Below are 17,847 nucleotides of genomic sequence, written 5' to 3' on the forward strand. Positions count from 1 at the left end.
GTGTGTGTGTGTGTGTGTGTGTGTGTGTGTGTGTGTGTATCCTGTGGTGTGTCAGCACCCTGTTTAGTATTGTTTTGCTACCTTGTGCTCTGTGAGTGCTGTGATAGGCTCATGCTTTGCCAGAACCCTGTCCTGGATTAGATGGGTTAATTGAGAATAAATGAACGATGACAAATGAATGGATGAAAAACATTCTGTTTCTAGGAGGTTAGTCTTGATGGGCACTTTTTTGAAAGGAGTGGATTTTGTTTGTGTGCACTGCATAATATTTCTTTTTTATACTAGTGAATGGGAAATGCTATCTGTGCTTCAGATTATTTTTACAATACTTTTTGGCTTTTTTAATTAAACTCACTGTACAATTGGGTTTAGATCTGTTATTTTAGGTGGCCTAGCCATTTTTTAGGGGCATCTGTGTCTCTTGTTTGTATACATGGTACACAGTATTCTGCTTTAGTTTTTAGCATGCATATATATGCTACGCTAGCAAGTAGTATAACTATGGAAAGTGCAGGGGATTTTATAGAAGCTTTGATGATACACCATGGGTATATATAAGCTGTTAAGACAGCAGAAGTGTGTAGAAATGTTGATTGCAAATTGGGGTGTAGGTAAACAAAACTATATTTGCACAGTATACCAGATATGTGTTTTTGTCACACTTTAAACTGTGCTCCACTGTTAGAACAAATATGCATATCCAGTTATATATTTCATTTAGAAATATTTTTCTTAGTGTACATACCATGGTGACAGATTTTAAAAGATAAGTTGCTTCTCTTCAGAGGCAGGCCTGACCTCAAGCAATAACTTCATTCAGATGGTCTAATTTTGATGTATAGATTTGTAAGCTGTGGAGACTGTATGCTAATAGTACTGGAGAATACATTGTGCAGGAAAATCAAGTGCAGTGGACACATCACAGCAGTACATCAGTTTCATCAGTTTCCTTGCTGGAGCTACTGCCATGATGATTGACGAACCTCAGCATAAGCAGACCTTGGCAGGGTAACCATAGTGGAGATTGCAACACATCTGTTTTTTTTTTTGCTTTTGTTTTTGATTTTTATTTCTGGTAAACTATATGTAGTACTTATGAACCATTTCTGTTTCATTCCAAAGCTTGTCTGCCATCTTCAAGAAATATGAATAGAGATCTGTGAACAGGTTTGCCACCACAGTTCAGAATGACAAAAGTTCTACTAGTTCGACATTGCATCTCACTTGTGGAGGAATGCCAGTAAAATGAAAACTGTAATGCAGTTTTCAAAGCTTAAGTAAAAACAGATGGTACATGCACTCAGTGCTGTACCAGGGTGAAGTGGTTATTTGTCATGGGAGGGACAATAGCAGTCCAGCGAGCAAGATGGGTGTTGTCCATTATAGGAGCAAAATGTATGAGTAAACGTCAGTGATCACTGCATGGAATATATATCCAAAAATTAAGAAATGGTATAAATATCTTTTTTCCCAGCAGCTGGGTATATCTGCATTCAAATAATTTGTCATCTACAAAAAGAAATATTGTATATTCAGGTAGCACTGATAGACAACAAACCTAAAAAAAAAGCACAACTGTAGTATTATGAGTAAAGATGACATTTGCTTAGTGGAGATACTGATATTCATCTTTCTGGTAGGAATTTTGCAACAAATCTCCCACCAACACTTATAAAACAGAAACTACATTTGTCAGGCTTATGCTAGCAGGGCCTCACATGTACTTTCTAGCAGTACATCATTTGGAATATATTTAAAAGTCACTGCTATTGTCCATCATGCAGTACTCTGCACAGAAACTTGCTTTGTAGAGTACCACACAGTGAAAAGGACTATGGGAAATCTGAGACCAGTAACCAAGTTCTCATCCCCTGAATAATTCTGTAATCAACCACATTAGTGTATGTGTGTGTATGTGTGTGTGTGCATTTACATGTGTGTGTAGATAGACAGTTTTTTGGTTCATCAGCTCAGTACAGGTACATTCTGACTGCATATTTTATGCACTCTGAAGCAAAAAAAAAAAATCTGCATTTAAACCATGTTATAGCTTTCTAGATTATTACTCAGCTAACTGGCCTTGTTGGTCATTTTAAGCCTAGCCAATTACCCCATGTGATAAACCCTGCACCTTGTGTCTGTAAGGTAAACACCTTAATCATTATGCTTTGCAAAGTGCCACACTGCAATGAAATTAAAGATGCAATGGGACAACTTTATATGAAAATATTAAAACACCGAAAAAGATTCATTGAATAGATTTTGAATGCAGTGGGACAAAATGAACTTGTTCTATATTTAGTGACAGTTATCTTTTTTGTAATATGATAGGGTAAATTATTTTGTGAAAATAAATTCTTAGTGTATGGCTCTCAGACCAAAACAGTAAAGTATACATATACAGAAAATAAAATGAAAGTGCTGGATGGGGAACTGACAGCAAAACTAAAAGAATTGCTCAGCGTGATGGCTAACATCGTCAACTTTTTTCAAAAATATTAGCCAGGGGAGAGAAAGACTAAAAATTCTAACTTGTCTCACAAAAATACATACTACTCTTGTATGTTTGGCTGTTTAAAGTATGCAAACAACCAGAAGGCAATTTGTTTTTTCCACAGCCAGCATCCATCTCTGTCTACCATTTATACCGCTTTATTGACTGTGTATACTTCAAATATTTGATTGTAATAAAAATAGTTGTCACATAATGTACTGCAACTTTGTTTCACACAAACAGAGACCCACCCATAGTAAAGTATTCCTTTACAACTTATTTCAGGGAAATCACATTAATTCTGCAAAGCCAGCCCATAATAATTGAGAAAACAATGTCAATCATGTTTCACTTTCAAACAATCCCTATATCCAAGCCAGCCAGAAACTATAACTATTTTATTGTCTTTCTATATGTTCCAGATGTTTGACTGTAGTAAAAAAAAAGATAAAATAAAATTGATGGAGTTGTAGCTCCATTTCGTACAACATACACAGTTGCTGGCCAGCCGTAGCAAAACGCTCCTGTGACTTAACTTGGCCGTCTACTGAATAACCATATCTGGTTGCCTGGCAGGCTGAAAAAAACTTACCCGACAATGCAACAGCCCATTTAAGCAGCTATTGTTCTAATACTATTTGCTTAATCTGCATGTTATCCTTGAAATAAAATGTTAAATTTCCAACAAAAAAACAGAAAAAGCACAATGTAATCAGCAAAATGCCAAAAGTGTACAACATGATTTATTTATACAGATGTGTTAGCATTTTTACTGGAGAACCTAAGATGGCATTGGAATAATGCACCCAACTCAAAAAAAATTCTTTAAGCCCTTTTGTAGTATACTTTATGAATACACAAAATTATTTTGTTGTTTTTCACACTATACTGACTAACCTCATTTGGCAATATCACACAAGGTGATTGTGAATACTCCTTTGGTGGAGGGATTTATTAGTGAAGTCTACAGTACATTATCAAGTATAGTAGACTTTAGTTTTGCATAAATGAGATACATCCAAGATTTCAGAAGAAGTAATACACAAATATGCCCAACAATCCCTACTTTGTAAGAGGAATGCTCTTAGTGAAATTGGAATTATCACTTGTTCTAAAGAAATGTGGATCATACTTCATTTTATTTAAAACTCTACATACTGTGCCTACTTGGTGCTGCGGTAGCGTTGTCGCTTCACAGTTAGACGTTGCCCGTTCGATTCTCAGAGCGTCTTCTGTGTGGCGACATGCGTGAATGGGCATTCCTTCGTTGAAGGTTGTGCGTTAGGCACAGCAAGCCAGCACGTAAAACTCTACTGCCAATCATTAGTGACCCCTAACCGGGAAAAGCCAAAAGACACAAACAAACAAACAAACATACTGTGCCTGATGTGATATACACTTCACAAGTGATCCCTACACCACAACAATATTTGTTTCTTAGAACACTATTAAATCTTATCCATACCTCTCATCTTCATTGCTAAAGAATTCTGCACAAAGCCAAAATCAGTGGTGGGAAAAAAGCCAAAATCAGACACATCTGTTAACTTGTTAACACCCTTGAGTTGTGGAATGCCACACCTCTAACAAGCTACACACATCCTTACATTGCAGAGCATTTTCTGAAAAATCAAATTAAAAAGCACAAATCAAGCAGATGTGTCTTGAGAACAGTAAATGGTATTAAAAAGGCACAAACAGGAATGTTACCAGTAAAACATCTTCCTTGCACTGATAATAATCAGTGCTTTCACAGTCGTTACATCAATGCAAAACATGTTATAATGTACACAAACCAAGATTTATATTTTTCTCTAAAATTTCACAAGCAACTTTTCATATCTTGAAAGTTGTACAGCCTAGAATATTTTGTAAGAGTATGTTTGTTAAGCCAGGTTTGAAGCTTTCCTCACGACAGCATACAATTCCACTCTAATTGTTTACTGAGATATTTTTAACAATATGAAAAGTTAAACTTATTTGTATAGTTAACAACATAATACTGAATATCTTTGAATATTTAATGTGCAATGTGCCAGTTTTCTTCAGCATCATACAAGGTTTCACCTGATAAATTGCAGAAGATTCTAAGTCACTTAATTTTAGAAATATTAATGAACATATGTAAATATTACATGCCTTCCTAATTACTAGCTAAGAGCAATCAGCGTCTGTAGTATACTGTACTGTACATGAGGAGTTACAAAAGTACTTTGCTGTCTCCCACTGTGACATTTCTCACCATGCTTCTCAAGAGCATGCAGCTCTTTGGGGTATGAAAATATGTTGTTTAGATGTGAAAATCTAAATGACAATTATCCCCAATGCAGGACATCCTAAATTAACAATCTTAGTGTCATTTTGTTAGTTACATCTTGCCATTTCTTATGTTGCCTATTTTTAATTGTTAAGTCACTCAGTTGAGAAAGTCAGCCTCAACAAATGTCAGGACACCATAAGGAAGGAGTTAACTATCGGTACACAGAAACTATGTTGTAAGCATAAAACTATTAAATACTGCTGTACATGCCTCTCAAGTGTACCTCATTACGAGGAACGTACCTCATTTGGGGTCTTAAAAAGTTCATGTTTCTCAAAGTTTCACACTGAAAGACTCTTGTCAGACATTCAGTGTTAGGAATTTTTTTAAGTGAAATCCATTGTAAACAGATATTTATTACATTAATTCATTAAAGGATATTCTTTATAAATAAAACCAGCATATTTAACTATCCTATGACCTTCCTAGTTGAAGTTGTTAGTAAATCATTAATATGTGTTCCACATTTTGCCCATTTGTTCCACATTATAAGGGCTAGTGTTCCTCATTTTGGAGATGGAAGGTTGAGAGCTGTGCTGCTGTAATTCACTTAAAAGTTAATAAAAAATAGGTTTTGTAGAGCAATAAGTATGATACTCTAATGTTCGGTCTGACCATAATTTTCAGTGATTTATCAGAAAATTTAAAATTTTACAAGGGACAGGGAAAACTATGAGCCCAAATCTTGATATTCTGCAAAACAAAAAAAAAGTGGTTCAGAGTCATGAACATACCCTTCCTGGAATGTAAGGTTAGTATAGGAAGTGACATCATCACAGCACTTCTTTTAGGACAGCCTCAGACAGGGTACAGAAAAAGAAAACAAAGACATAGTTATATCTTCTACAAGCAACTACACCAGAAAATGCTATACTGCAGGCCAGCTACGAGCAAATTTCAAAAACTGTAATTGTATGAATGCTGCATCTGTGATCTTACCCAGTTGTAAAGGCCTAAAGCAATGCTTTCACTTAAGTAAAATGTGTTCAGGAAAATTAGATAAAGGAAGGTAAACTCTCAAAGAGGAATGAGAACTGACAAAAATGGTTAGTTTGAGAACCATGTGGCTGCCCATGCCCCCCATTCCCTGAGCCTTGAGCCTGGTCGGCTGCCCCAGTCACCTTTATTATAATCAGCCAATGCTCTAGAGCCTCATGCATATCTAGATGTCTTCTAGAAGCTTTTAGAACAGCTGAGTGTGGATCAGTGTGACCATTGCTAATACCTGTGTGTGTGTGTGTGTGTGTGTGTGTGTGTGTGTGTGTGTGTGTGTGTGTGTGTGTGTATTTTTTAATGGGAAGATGTAGTTTTTCCTAGTTGAACCATGTGCCTGCATAAACACATGTCAAAGGGGCATTATATTAAATTATGGGTCTGAGAAGAGCAGAGGAAAGGAAGACTATAACTTCCTTGAACTTGGAGGATATTCCTTTAGTAACTAACTGAGCTAGGTACAGAGATTTTCTAGCTGCAGTAGTCAAATAAGAGATTATTATCCACGAATGTGCATAGATCCCTAATGACTGTATCAGTTTTTTTTTTTTTTTGGGGAGGGGGGGGTACCATTTTAGTGATAATTGTAGAGCTGAGTTTATTTCCTAAAAAGTACAGTGCTACCTTGTTAGCACTAGTCCAGACATTATGAATTTGTATGGTTTGGACCACGTTGGAATGTATAGGTGCCATTTGAAATATTAATGACAACTCTTGACTTTGCAGTCGTCAGCATACTTGTTCATCCAGAGACTCCCATCTTTGGCCAAGACATTTTCAAAGTATAAGCCAAAGAGTAATGGTCACGGAATGCACCCCTGTGGGACGTCACTGGTGACAAGTCCTTTTGAGGAATGTATGCTACCTGCCCTATTAAAATGGTTTCTTATCTGTTAACCAATTCACCATCCAGTTAGTTGCATAGGGTATTTATTTTACTTGGGTCAGTTTATCAATGGTACCAGAATGTGGAATTATGTCAAAGGCCAGTGCCCAGTCCATGTAGGTGGCATCTACCAATATGCCTGGTCTAGTGCCTCAGTGACTCATTCAAGAAAATTATTTAGGTTAAATAGACAAAATCTACATTTCACAAAGCCAGCCTAGTTTGGGTCATGGGACTGAAAGCTTCCAGTACTGTTCTGAATTCTGTGATGATACTTTCCAATACCTTGCATAAGGGACTGGTATGCCTTATCAATCTATAGTTCCCAGAGTCGGTGGTCAGGCTGCCCTTGTTGATAGGGACCACCTGAGCAGTTCTTCAGGCTTCAGGAATATAATCATTGGACAGGCTAAGGTTACAATTGTCTGCAGAGCTTCCTACCAATATAAAAACAGCTTTCTGTGTTGTATGGACTCTTAGCACTAGTATTCTTTGTTTGGAAGGGGGCATTTAATGCCTGTTTTGTGGTTATAATGGGAGGAGTGCTGATTTGATAATGTGGGAGGGAAAGCATGGTGTTCAGAGAGGAGAGAAGTTTGAGCCAACTTTGCTACAAGTATATTCACACTGTCCTCTTGGCCTGAGTGAGTGGTGCCATCAGATGTCATCTCCATGCAGCACTGAGTATTATTTTTGAGATTTCTGTCATAATTAAAGAAGGCTGTGTGGGTGTCTTTGAATGCTGTAGTGGCGATGACTATGGGTGTGCACTTAATGGTGCCATATTTTTGAGAACCATATTTAGAAGGTTTGGTACTAATTGGTATAGACAGTAGGCTTTGATAATATTCAGGAGCTGTTACTTTTTGTTTTGTGAGTTACTCAGTTTATGAATATATAGCTGGAATCACCCAGGATAATGTTGTTCAGTTCAATGATTAGGGATAGTTTTTTCATGATATGATAGGTGAATGTACCGGATGTAATTAAAGTATGCATGATGTCTAGGTCATTATCTAGCTGGAGATGAGGTGATTGGATTGTGACTAAAAACTGACACACCCCAGCAGAAACAGGGCCATCCTCCTCTGAGGATCTAAAGGAGTGGTAGATAGTGACACCAGGTATGGAAGGAGTGTTATCACTGAAAATTCCAACCATGTTTCTTTGACTTATATAGATGTCTGTGCTGTCAAAGTTTAGGAAAGCTATAAGGGCAGGCAATCTCCTTATTTAGGCTTCAAACATTTAGCAGTACCATATTGCTACAGACGTGATTTGGATTTACTAGGCTGGCAGATGTAAGAGAATGGCATTATCTAAAAAGGGTACTATGGGGGCAGAAAATGTCCTGCCTAATTTACAGAAGCTCTGTAGAGAGAGGTGCCGACCGTCTCTAGCAAAACAAGTAAGACTGTCAACCATCTCCCCCGCTGGCTGACACTTACTAGAGCCCCTGGAATGACACTGATATCTGAGACAGTTGCTGAACTCAGTTATCTTCTGTTAGTACTGTAGTATTATTTGTTGTGATGGCAGTATACGGCCTAGGACTAGTTGCCTGAAAGCGCCAGAAACATGCTTAGAGAGCAAATCATTTCCCTTTTCATATATCAGAAGGAGAGTTGATGCAGGTTGTTTACAGCTCTGTGATCAAAGACCATGTTGTAAGCATACCAGGAATGAAGGGACTTTAAAATGACATCACAAATTCTGGCACTCAAGAGACAGCTAACCATCACCTTATCGTCACTTAGGCTGGTGGGTGGTGCTTTAATATGCCTTGTATGGAGCGCCTATGACTAGGACATTGCATAACAGTTCATCAATGCCCATGGGGCTTGGAATGCTACCTGTGTGATCTGCTTTTGTTACTTTATTAGGGCGGTACAACACTGAACTGCAGGAGATGTATTTTTCTAAGCTGCTAAGGTTTGACTATACTAGTATACAATCTAGGAGGCCTTTGGAGTTTTGATGGGGATTTTTTTTTAATACTTCAGTTTAGGTGAGCTTAGTGCTGATGCTGTGTTGCTAGGGTATGTCATTTCTGACAGGTGTGTGGTGTGAGACGTTTGTCTGCAGTTTAAGTAGGTATTTGGACCTCCTGCATACAGGTTCAGTGAAGGATAGCAGTAGTGGGCTATCAGTCAGCATAAAGCAGTTGCTGAACTGCCTCAGGATACCTATTGCTAGTAGATTGGTGACACATGAGGTAATGACAGGTTGTATTCTCCATTGTGAACAGAAGTCTGGTGGGAGGATATAATGAGTTTGCTGGGGGTTATAGAATTCTGCGGTAGTGGCGCTGCGGTAGCATTGTCGCCTCACAGCAAGACATTGTCGCGTTCGATTCTCAGCTAGAGCGTCTTCTACGTGGAGGCATGCGTGAATGGGCGTGCCTTCATTGAAGGTTGTCCGTCAGAGCTGGTAACTCGGCACGTAAAAATCCACTACCAAACGTTAGACGGACCGGAGTTCTGCTGTGGCGACCCCTAACCAGGATAAGCCGAAAGACACAAGCAAGCTGGGGGTTATAGAATTGTTGCTTTCAGTGATACTCAAAGATGTTTTTTTTCAGGAGCTGACTACTTCCTTCCTCTTTATCAGGAAACCGCTATCATAATAAGGGTGTGAGATGCTGTTGCTTTTATTTGTATAGAGTTTGCTTAGAGTCTTATGATACTAAGGTTATATGATTCTGTCACTTTTAGCTTTTAACTGCTTCCTCTGAAGAGTGGTAAGTACTGGAGCTTAGAGGACAGTAGTAGTATATGAGAAGGATTATTTAAGATTACAATTAAGGGGAGAAATTAAATAGGTGCTCACTAGCAAATATCTAGTGTGGATTAGTGTGATGTTACAAGCAGCATAATATGACACAACTCAACTCAAACAAGGGTAAAACTGAGAATTCTGCTGAAATTAAAGCAAACAGTAGGCCCAAACAGAACTCCAAATGTTAGCAAGCATTTGGCAAATTCAAGAACAGGGTACTGTATTTATCCCTTGTATCACAAGTTCTAGTGTGGAAACTGTTCAAAAATACCTCAGCAGGATGCACTGTAAATAGCTTTACTGTGTTTAGAAAAAAAAATAAGCAGTCACTTCCCTGGTGGTAGTGGGATCAGAGGTAATCCTTGTATCACAAGTTCTAGTGTGGAAACTGTTCAAAATACCTCAGCAGGATGCACTGTAAATAGCTTTACTGTGTTTAGAAAAAAAAAATAAGCAGTCACTTCCCTGGTGGTAGTGGGATAAGAGGTAGTCAAATCTAGTAGTTCTCAGCATGTGTGTGTGTATAGTACAGTGTAGCTCGACTCAAACAAATACAAAGATGTGTAATTATACTGAAATCAAACCAAACAGAAGACATAAGTGCACCAACTGGAATGCCAACGTTTAGTGAGCATTAAGCTGATACAAGAATGGAACACTGCAGTATCCATACTCTGGTGCAGAAACTGTTCAAAAATAAATCATTGGCCACAATGTAAATGGTCAGCTTTAATGTGCTTAGAAAAAAAACTAAAGTCACTTCCCTGATCTTATTGGGATCATCAGAGGTAGTCAGATCCAGCAGTTTTCAGCGCAGGCATGCAATGAGGTGCAGCTCCACTCAAATACGTAGCACCATGACTTGCTGCATATCTGTAACATTAGATGATACTTACAACCTGTGTGATTTTATTTTTATTTTATACGGGTTTTACAGTAGTATGGCTTACATAGTGAAGTAAACACATTACAGTAAGAAAGTACTACTTCTGCATAGTCATAACAGGCAGAAAATTGTCCAAAAAAGTCTATTGCCATTTGGTACTCCATAGTCTGATCCATTCTTCCCCATCTTCCATCTTCACCCTCAACTCTATGTTGAGGAGCAAAAAAAAAAAAAAAAAGGTTTGTTACGATCCTGCTTTCTTTTAACCATTTTCAGTTATACCACACATTAAGCACTGAAGCACTTCAGTCCCCAGCTCAAAAGCTAAAGTGCTTTTCTGTGCCAGATTTCAGAAATGCTGCTACAGAAATGAATCCTGGCATCTCCCAATAGCATCCCCCTAACACCTTGCATCAGGGGCAGCTGCGCCCTTTGCATTCCCCTAGTTACAGTTCTTGTGCTGTGCTCATTTCATGCTTTTGTGTCGGAGGACACAAGCAGGGAAACACGGCACAACCAAGAAAGTTATAATGTTGTTTTAAGTCCAGCAATATCGACTTCAGTCATTTATCTGCTGCTTATAGACCAGCTTTTGGGGGGGGGGGGGTGCTTCTCCAAAGTGATATTTCAAAAATTTCATATTCCAGTACTAGTATTAGATTCATAAGCATTGTCCTGAGGAAGGAAGTGTAGAACATGGAACAGTGTGTAGTTTGTTCCAGTTTGGAACAGCTTATTCTAGGGATTCTGTGTACCACTTGGTGCTGCATGACCATCCAGGCAGTTGTGGTTATTACAGCTATATCTGCTGATTTGTACTTTCCTAATATGTAATTGTCCTAGCTCTATCCTTGAACATACGTTTGGTGATCTACCATTTGCAGGTGTACTACTTAGTGCATTTTAATCAGCTGCAGGATGATGTTAATAACACATTTTTTTCTGTGCAAGCACCAATGTTTATGTCTTATCATCACTGCAGCTATAAAAAATTTCTGTGTACCTTTGCCTGTTAAAGACGTTTTGCTGAAACCTGCTGCTACAAATGTGAGATGCTGTTTGCAGTTTCTTTTAGTCAAAGCATAGGTAAGGTTGTGTGAATTTTACAAATGCTGTTTTGTTGTTTTTATTTACCCAGCAGTGCTCATTTGCAGTTTTCTTGGGTTACCCATTACGTTCATTATTGGGTTATACATTAGCCAGGTCCTAGTCCTGTACTTACCGGATGCAAGGAACACAAAACAATCTTGGAGTGGATGTTGATCTATGTTAAGATGCACATGTGCTCATTTGTGCACAGCAGACATACCATGTATGACTGAGTATATACATGCAGTCAGACACAGCATGCGTACACACAGGCAGTTTAGAGGATTGCCATTTCACCCATAACATGTCTTTAGGATGTTGGAGGAAACTAAAATATCTGGTGAAAACTCATGTAACCATGGGGAGGAAATGGAATCCACATAGAGGACATCAAAGCCAAACACCAAATTGAAGAGCCAGTCAGTGTAACTCACCAACATTAACTGTTACACAGCTGTACTTCCATACTCCTAAAGATGAAATAATTAAGTTATCAAAAATGGAGCTGTGCTGTATTAGATACAAGGGCAGTAAATATTGCTCATGAAAGGAACAGGTTTGTATGACTTTCATTTGAAATTATCTTTACAGCTTGATCATTGTACTGGAAAACATTAACATTTTCAGTCCTTTTTGTTCCCTCTTGGGACATTATTCAGCTGACCTGGGATCCAGTGCCCCACATCCTCATCAGGTCTACTCCCCTGGACTTACTCTGACATTGCTGAGGTCAGTTGTAGATCCTAAGGGAGTCCTGGGAGCTTGGCCATCTCCATTTTTGCCTTGTTTTTATTTTATTGTTGCTGCTGCTGCTGTTGTATGTCCTACCCATTTCCAGTCCTGCCTCCCACGCTCATCAATCTCCTTTTGAGAGTTGTTCCCCTTATTGTACCGTGCCTCTGCTAAGTGATCTTCACTGATGAATGCCTTTCTACCCAAGATGAGCACACCCATCCCTCCCTGTCGAACAGTCAGTCACCCAAGCCGCTAATCGAAGCTGGGTTGACTGGACAATTTAGTCTTTATCCCTCTATGCCACTGGAACTGCAGACATTTTCATTTTTTTTTTTTTTTTATAACAGTGTGGATGTGCACACTCATTGTTGCCTTCATCTTCTAAAGACACTGGAAAGTAAGTACTGCAGTGTCTGGTTAACCAGAAGTAAGTTTAAAGGATGTGTGCACAGAAAAGAAGGTTTAGGGCTGACATTTTGTTGTCAATAAACTAGGATGCAATTTCACCCTAAGTCCTGTTCAGAATTCAGTAAAGAAGATGACATTTGTGTAAATTTGATTAATTTCAGCTGTATTATGAAAATATTTGGCCCATCCGACTTTTAATTCTCCTATTTAACAGCCCTGCTACATTATGTAAAACAGACAAAATTTGCACAGGGAATAAAGGATACATTAGTAAGTTTAGGAAGGGTGCTGACATAGAAGATTATGTAAACCATTATGTTATCAGCATTTATTAATTCATTTTCAGTAAACTCTTGAAGACAGTATAAAAAAATCTGTTAACTTCCCAACATAAGATTCTTTATCCAGAAGTCCTTGGCTGGTTTGTGCACTAACTCAGTTTCACTTGTCATTTGTTGCAGGAAAAACCATACCAGTGCACTGAATGCAACAAGGCATTTAGCCAAAAACGTGGCTTAGATGAGCACATGAGGACACATACAGGAGAGAAGCCTTTCCAGTGTGATGTAAGTTCTTTTAAAAGATGTACAAAATCATTTTGATTACAGCAGTCTGCTAATGTAAATTCTGTTGTGAGACATGCTTTACTTCCTCTTCTGATATGATACAGGAGGTTTTGGCATTATATAACTTAATGCATTTAGTATAAGTTATAGCAACCCTGTGAAGAAAAGAGAGTACTCCTGTCCTGTACTTACAGGCAGTCCTTTGGTAATGTGTTAAAGGAAATGCCTTAGACAGTGGTAAATTTACTATAATTTAAGGTGTCGGGTTCCATTTTAAATTTCAGGAGCCAGAAATTTGAGCATCTAGATATTTTATTATATGTGCTTACATTAATTAAAAATCTGAAATATGTATTTTAACTTAACATGGTTCAGAAATCTTACTTATTTTGACTTATTTTTGTACTCATGGAGTGTGTCCAGAATTCTGTAGAGTTAGGTGTGTTGCATACGAGTTCTCGCTGGCACCTTAGATGTACTCTAAGTATAGCAACTTTTCATTGCAATAAAAGATTTTTGAAATATCTCTAATTTGCTAAAGTTTTTAGTTATTTTTTGGTATGTATGTTTATTTCATACAGCTCAGGTATGATATCATCTTTAATAGAAAAATAAAGGAGAAAAAATGTAATGAGTAAATGTATGCCTCATACCTGAACAACACATGCAGTTATTATGGAAGTAAAACTTTAAAGCTTGTCTCTAGCAAGCATTTCGTGAGCTGATGTTTGACTTACAATAGATATAGGCTGCAGTAATCATGGATAAAGATGTGTGGTCAGCAAAATGAAAGTATGAAACAGTGAGGACAGAGAAACAACAATCCATTGTACTTCTCATGTTCTGTTAGGTAGTGTCTGTGTAGTCGATATGGGGTGAGGGTAGGCTTGCCCATTAGTTTTTTCAAGAGTATCAGAATTAGAAGTAAAGTTTTCCAATCTGTGGAAGGTGATCTGGTAAAGTGAGGGCAGACTCATTTTGTGATTTTTTTTTTTTTTTTTTTTTTTGCCTGCAGCTTTGAAGTGTCAGCTTTTTTAGAAAAACAAAACAAAGGATAAAGGCAAATGTTTTATTTTTGTGTAAAAAGCAAGTATTGCCTTTTCTCCGAGACAGCAATGGGAGTTGTGTTGTGTGGGGACTTACCTCATATATAGAACATTAATTTTGAGCAATGGCTGTTCAAAGTCTTCTGATTACAGTTTAATCTATTTGAGGTAGAATATTTAGTATTTCTGGGAGATGATAAGTTTCAGAGATGAAAGGTTTGAAAACTTGTATAATTACAATGATTATTTTCCGGAATAACTGCAGCAGCTCAGTATTGCCTTTTCATTCCTAAGGCTCAGCATAAAATTTCACTGATGCTGCCTCACGAATAAAAGTGCAGGGCACAGGAAGTGATTGTGCAAAGCAAAGATGACCACAGGATCATAGGAAGTTATTAGGCTATTGGCCCTGAGGCTCTTACAAGCCTAGCCAAGAATTTAGCCAATGTTTCAACCAGTCAGCATTCAATGCCCCTGTCCAGCAGTGACACAGGTGGAATCCCAGGGGTGTATTTTCTATTCCCCATCCAGTTATCCAAGTTGCACTTAAAAAAGGTTAATGAAGTACTCTGCTTGACGTGGAGAGGGAGTCTATTCCACTGAAGGGGGAGTCTCTGGGACACAAATCTGTCCTACCATCAAGTCCTATTGATGTCACAGACAAGGTTGAGGTCACGCGTGTGGGTTACTTGAGTGGAGCTTGACTTGCGGATATGCAGCAGTCCCATCAAGGTGGGGTCTGAGATTGCTTTCTGTGACAGCTCTTTTTTGGTACAAACCATACTTTTCTCACCATCTGAAGAGTGACTTTTAGCAAATTCATAAAGAGCTGCACTGAAGTTGTTATACTGTCCAGGTTTTTCCAAAAAATATTAGTAAGACTTGCAAGTATTACAAACCTGCAGTAAAACTGCTTTCATAAGGCAAATGCAACATCATAGCTGTAGCAGTTTTCTGCAGTATCACCCAGAGTCTTGAAAAAAATATTGTACATAGTGCAATTGGTAACTTTTTAAACTTTCATTTTTTTCACCCTCCTGATGCTGTACAGTTTTCTGGTTGTTCTCCTGTTTTCCATGGCTTCCCAACCAGTGGATCTCTCAACATGCCCCTTCTGGGTCCCCCTTGGTGTAACCCTTTGCAAAGTTGGTTTCTGACTCCTCAGGAGTTCAACCTTTTTGGTAACTCATTGGGTCAGCCATCTGGGAGTTTTATGCACAGAGAAGTCGGGCAGTTAAATTCCCTACCTTAGGGAGCGGCTAGTGCAGTGATGTCAGTGACATAGTCTTCACTACCTTGTAATTTGAGTGATTGAACTGTGAGGCTTCTGGTTTCCACTATTGGTAACACAGGCATCAGGCTTTCTCAAACCCTCCCCCAGTGAATAAGAGAGCTGACTATCAACCACTTCACCCTATCTCCCCTGGTCAGCCCTCCCAGTAGTTTTAGTCCATTCCTGAATTTGTGTTACCAGCATTGCAAATTGATGCCCTACCTCTGTGCATAGGGCCAACATCACCACAGGTTATTTTACACAATGAGTGACTTTTCATTTTGAGATGAGAAATGCTCTTTGGCCTGTAGAGGATCAGTGACAGCTATCAAATTTGTGAAGACCACTGAACCAATGACATTAATGTAAATTGCAGTTTTTGAAAGAATTACAGAATGGTGCCAACATTATGAAGCTGCTCTCAGTATATTAAAGTATGTACCAGTGCATTAACCGCTTTCAATTATTTCACTAAAACTTGTATACTTATACTGCTACCGCCTGAATACAGCCAGCAAAAACATCACATGTAGAGAAAAAGGGGTTCATAAAGCAAAACTAACGCCCCTTTATGGGTAAAAATAACTTTCATCCAGGCTATGAAAAATTACAGTTCCTTTATTCATAAAGGGCACTGAAGAAATAACCATGTCTTAAACTTTGAGAGAAAATATTAAACTTAAGCTTCATATTTTTGGCAATGTTTAGTTGTTCATACCAAATGTCATCATGGTTTTGTCATAGTCCCATGTTATAACTACAGGCAGTAAAATTTTCACATGTAGTGCAGAAGATGTTTTTGTATAATAAGAAAAACACATCCTCTTAGTGGTACACCCAGTTCCAATTTTTTTTTTTTACTAGAAATTAATCTCTCAACTGTCCCTAATTTTAGGAATGTCCCCAATTTTAGCTCAAAATTTCCCTCCTAAGTTAGACATTTTTTGATGAAATATGAGATGGATTATAGTCAGTATATACTGACAATCATTACAGATGCAAACTTCTTTTATATTGGAAAATGCATGCTAACTTGCATCTCTTTTTCCATCAACTTTCTAACTCAATAGTACCAGTATGTAAAATGTTCATAATTTAGGGTCGTTTTCTCTAGTTATTTTTTTATTTTGTTCCTAATTCTACAGGTAAAAGATTGAGAACTAAAAGGTTGTGACACTGCAATTATTAAAGTAAATATAACACCAAAAGTTAGTCAACTTTCAGTATTTTTCCCAATAAGTTTAACATTAGGGTACCACCTGTACCACTTTGCGAGGGACAGTCCCTCTTTGGGCAGTTATGTCCTGCAAAAAAATTGACAAAATGGCAAATGTCCTGAGATTTTAGGAGAAAAATATTTCCTATATTTATGTAATGGATGCATAAAACAGTTATTCTGTATCTGAAACACCTAAATGTTATAAAAAATACAATAAGCAACTAAAATGCTACAAGAATAAGCTTTTATTTAGGCAAAAAAGTGAAGTTCTGTCCTTTGTACTGGCCGTAAGTTTGTTTTGCTCTGCAAAATCTGACATTTGTACCAAAATGTCCCACTTTGGGCATTTGAAAAGGTGGCAACCCATGGTGTTTTGTGTTACTGTCTGACTGTGCAGAAAATGTATATGTTCTTCATATTGATCACTGCTGCAGTTGCCTTAGTTATACACTATTGCAGAACTTGACCCAGCAGCTATAGCCATGTTAGCTTGTGATTAGTTTCACAGCACAGTCTAACTTTACTGGCATACTACATTCCGTCAGAGCAAAATTGTGGTGGCAGACAAGCAGAGCTTCATGAATGGAAACTAAATCTGGGAGCCTTCCAAGATTTGATCCATCTGCGGGTATTTCCTCAAGTAGACCTGTTTGCTTCTTTCTGAGCAATCAACTAGCAAATGTCTGTTCTAGGAATCCGTGCAAGAAGGCCTGGAAGACAGATGCCTTTTCTTTTCTTTGAACAGGAATGTTCCTTTATGCCTTTCCACCCTCTTGACTAATATACAGGGTACTTCTCAAGATTCAGAAGGAATCCTTCAAGAACATTGTGGTGACTCCATTCTGGTCCAAGTGACCATGGTTCTCCCTTCTTTTGGGAATAACCAGGGTTTATTACCACAAACTACCCTACAGAATGGATCTACTCATAGAAGAACAGGTGTGTTTGATACATTCCAGCTTCAATCATCTTCAGCAGATTGCCTTGATGTTAGGGTCTTAATTCCATTTAGGCACCTGTTTTCTGAGGACTTGTAGCAGGTACTAACTAATAGAGGCAAGAAAGCCTTCTACTAGAAAATCATACATTGGTGAAGAGAAAAGGTTTTCTATTTGGTGCCAGCAACATAACCAGCATCCATTCAGAGCTAGTTG

At 38.1% G+C, this 17,847-nt stretch overlaps 1 protein-coding gene across 2 annotated transcripts in view; it reads left to right on the plus strand.

The window, feature by feature from the left end:
• Nucleotides 1-17,847, plus strand: part of PRDM5 (PR/SET domain 5) — a 2,968,604-nt gene that overhangs the window by 2,832,587 nt on the left and 118,170 nt on the right. For both annotated transcript variants that reach the window (XM_044074997.1, XM_044074998.1), the window contains one exon: nt 13,051-13,155. In XM_044074997.1, coding sequence (XP_043930932.1) covers nt 13,051-13,155 — 105 coding nt within the window. The remainder of the gene's footprint in view (nt 1-13,050; nt 13,156-17,847) is intronic.

This window comes from Protopterus annectens, chromosome 6.part0, assembly GCF_019279795.1.
Source record: "Protopterus annectens isolate FY-2018-M chromosome 6.part0, PAN1.0, whole genome shotgun sequence".
NCBI lineage: Eukaryota > Metazoa > Chordata > Ceratodontiformes > Protopteridae > Protopterus > Protopterus annectens.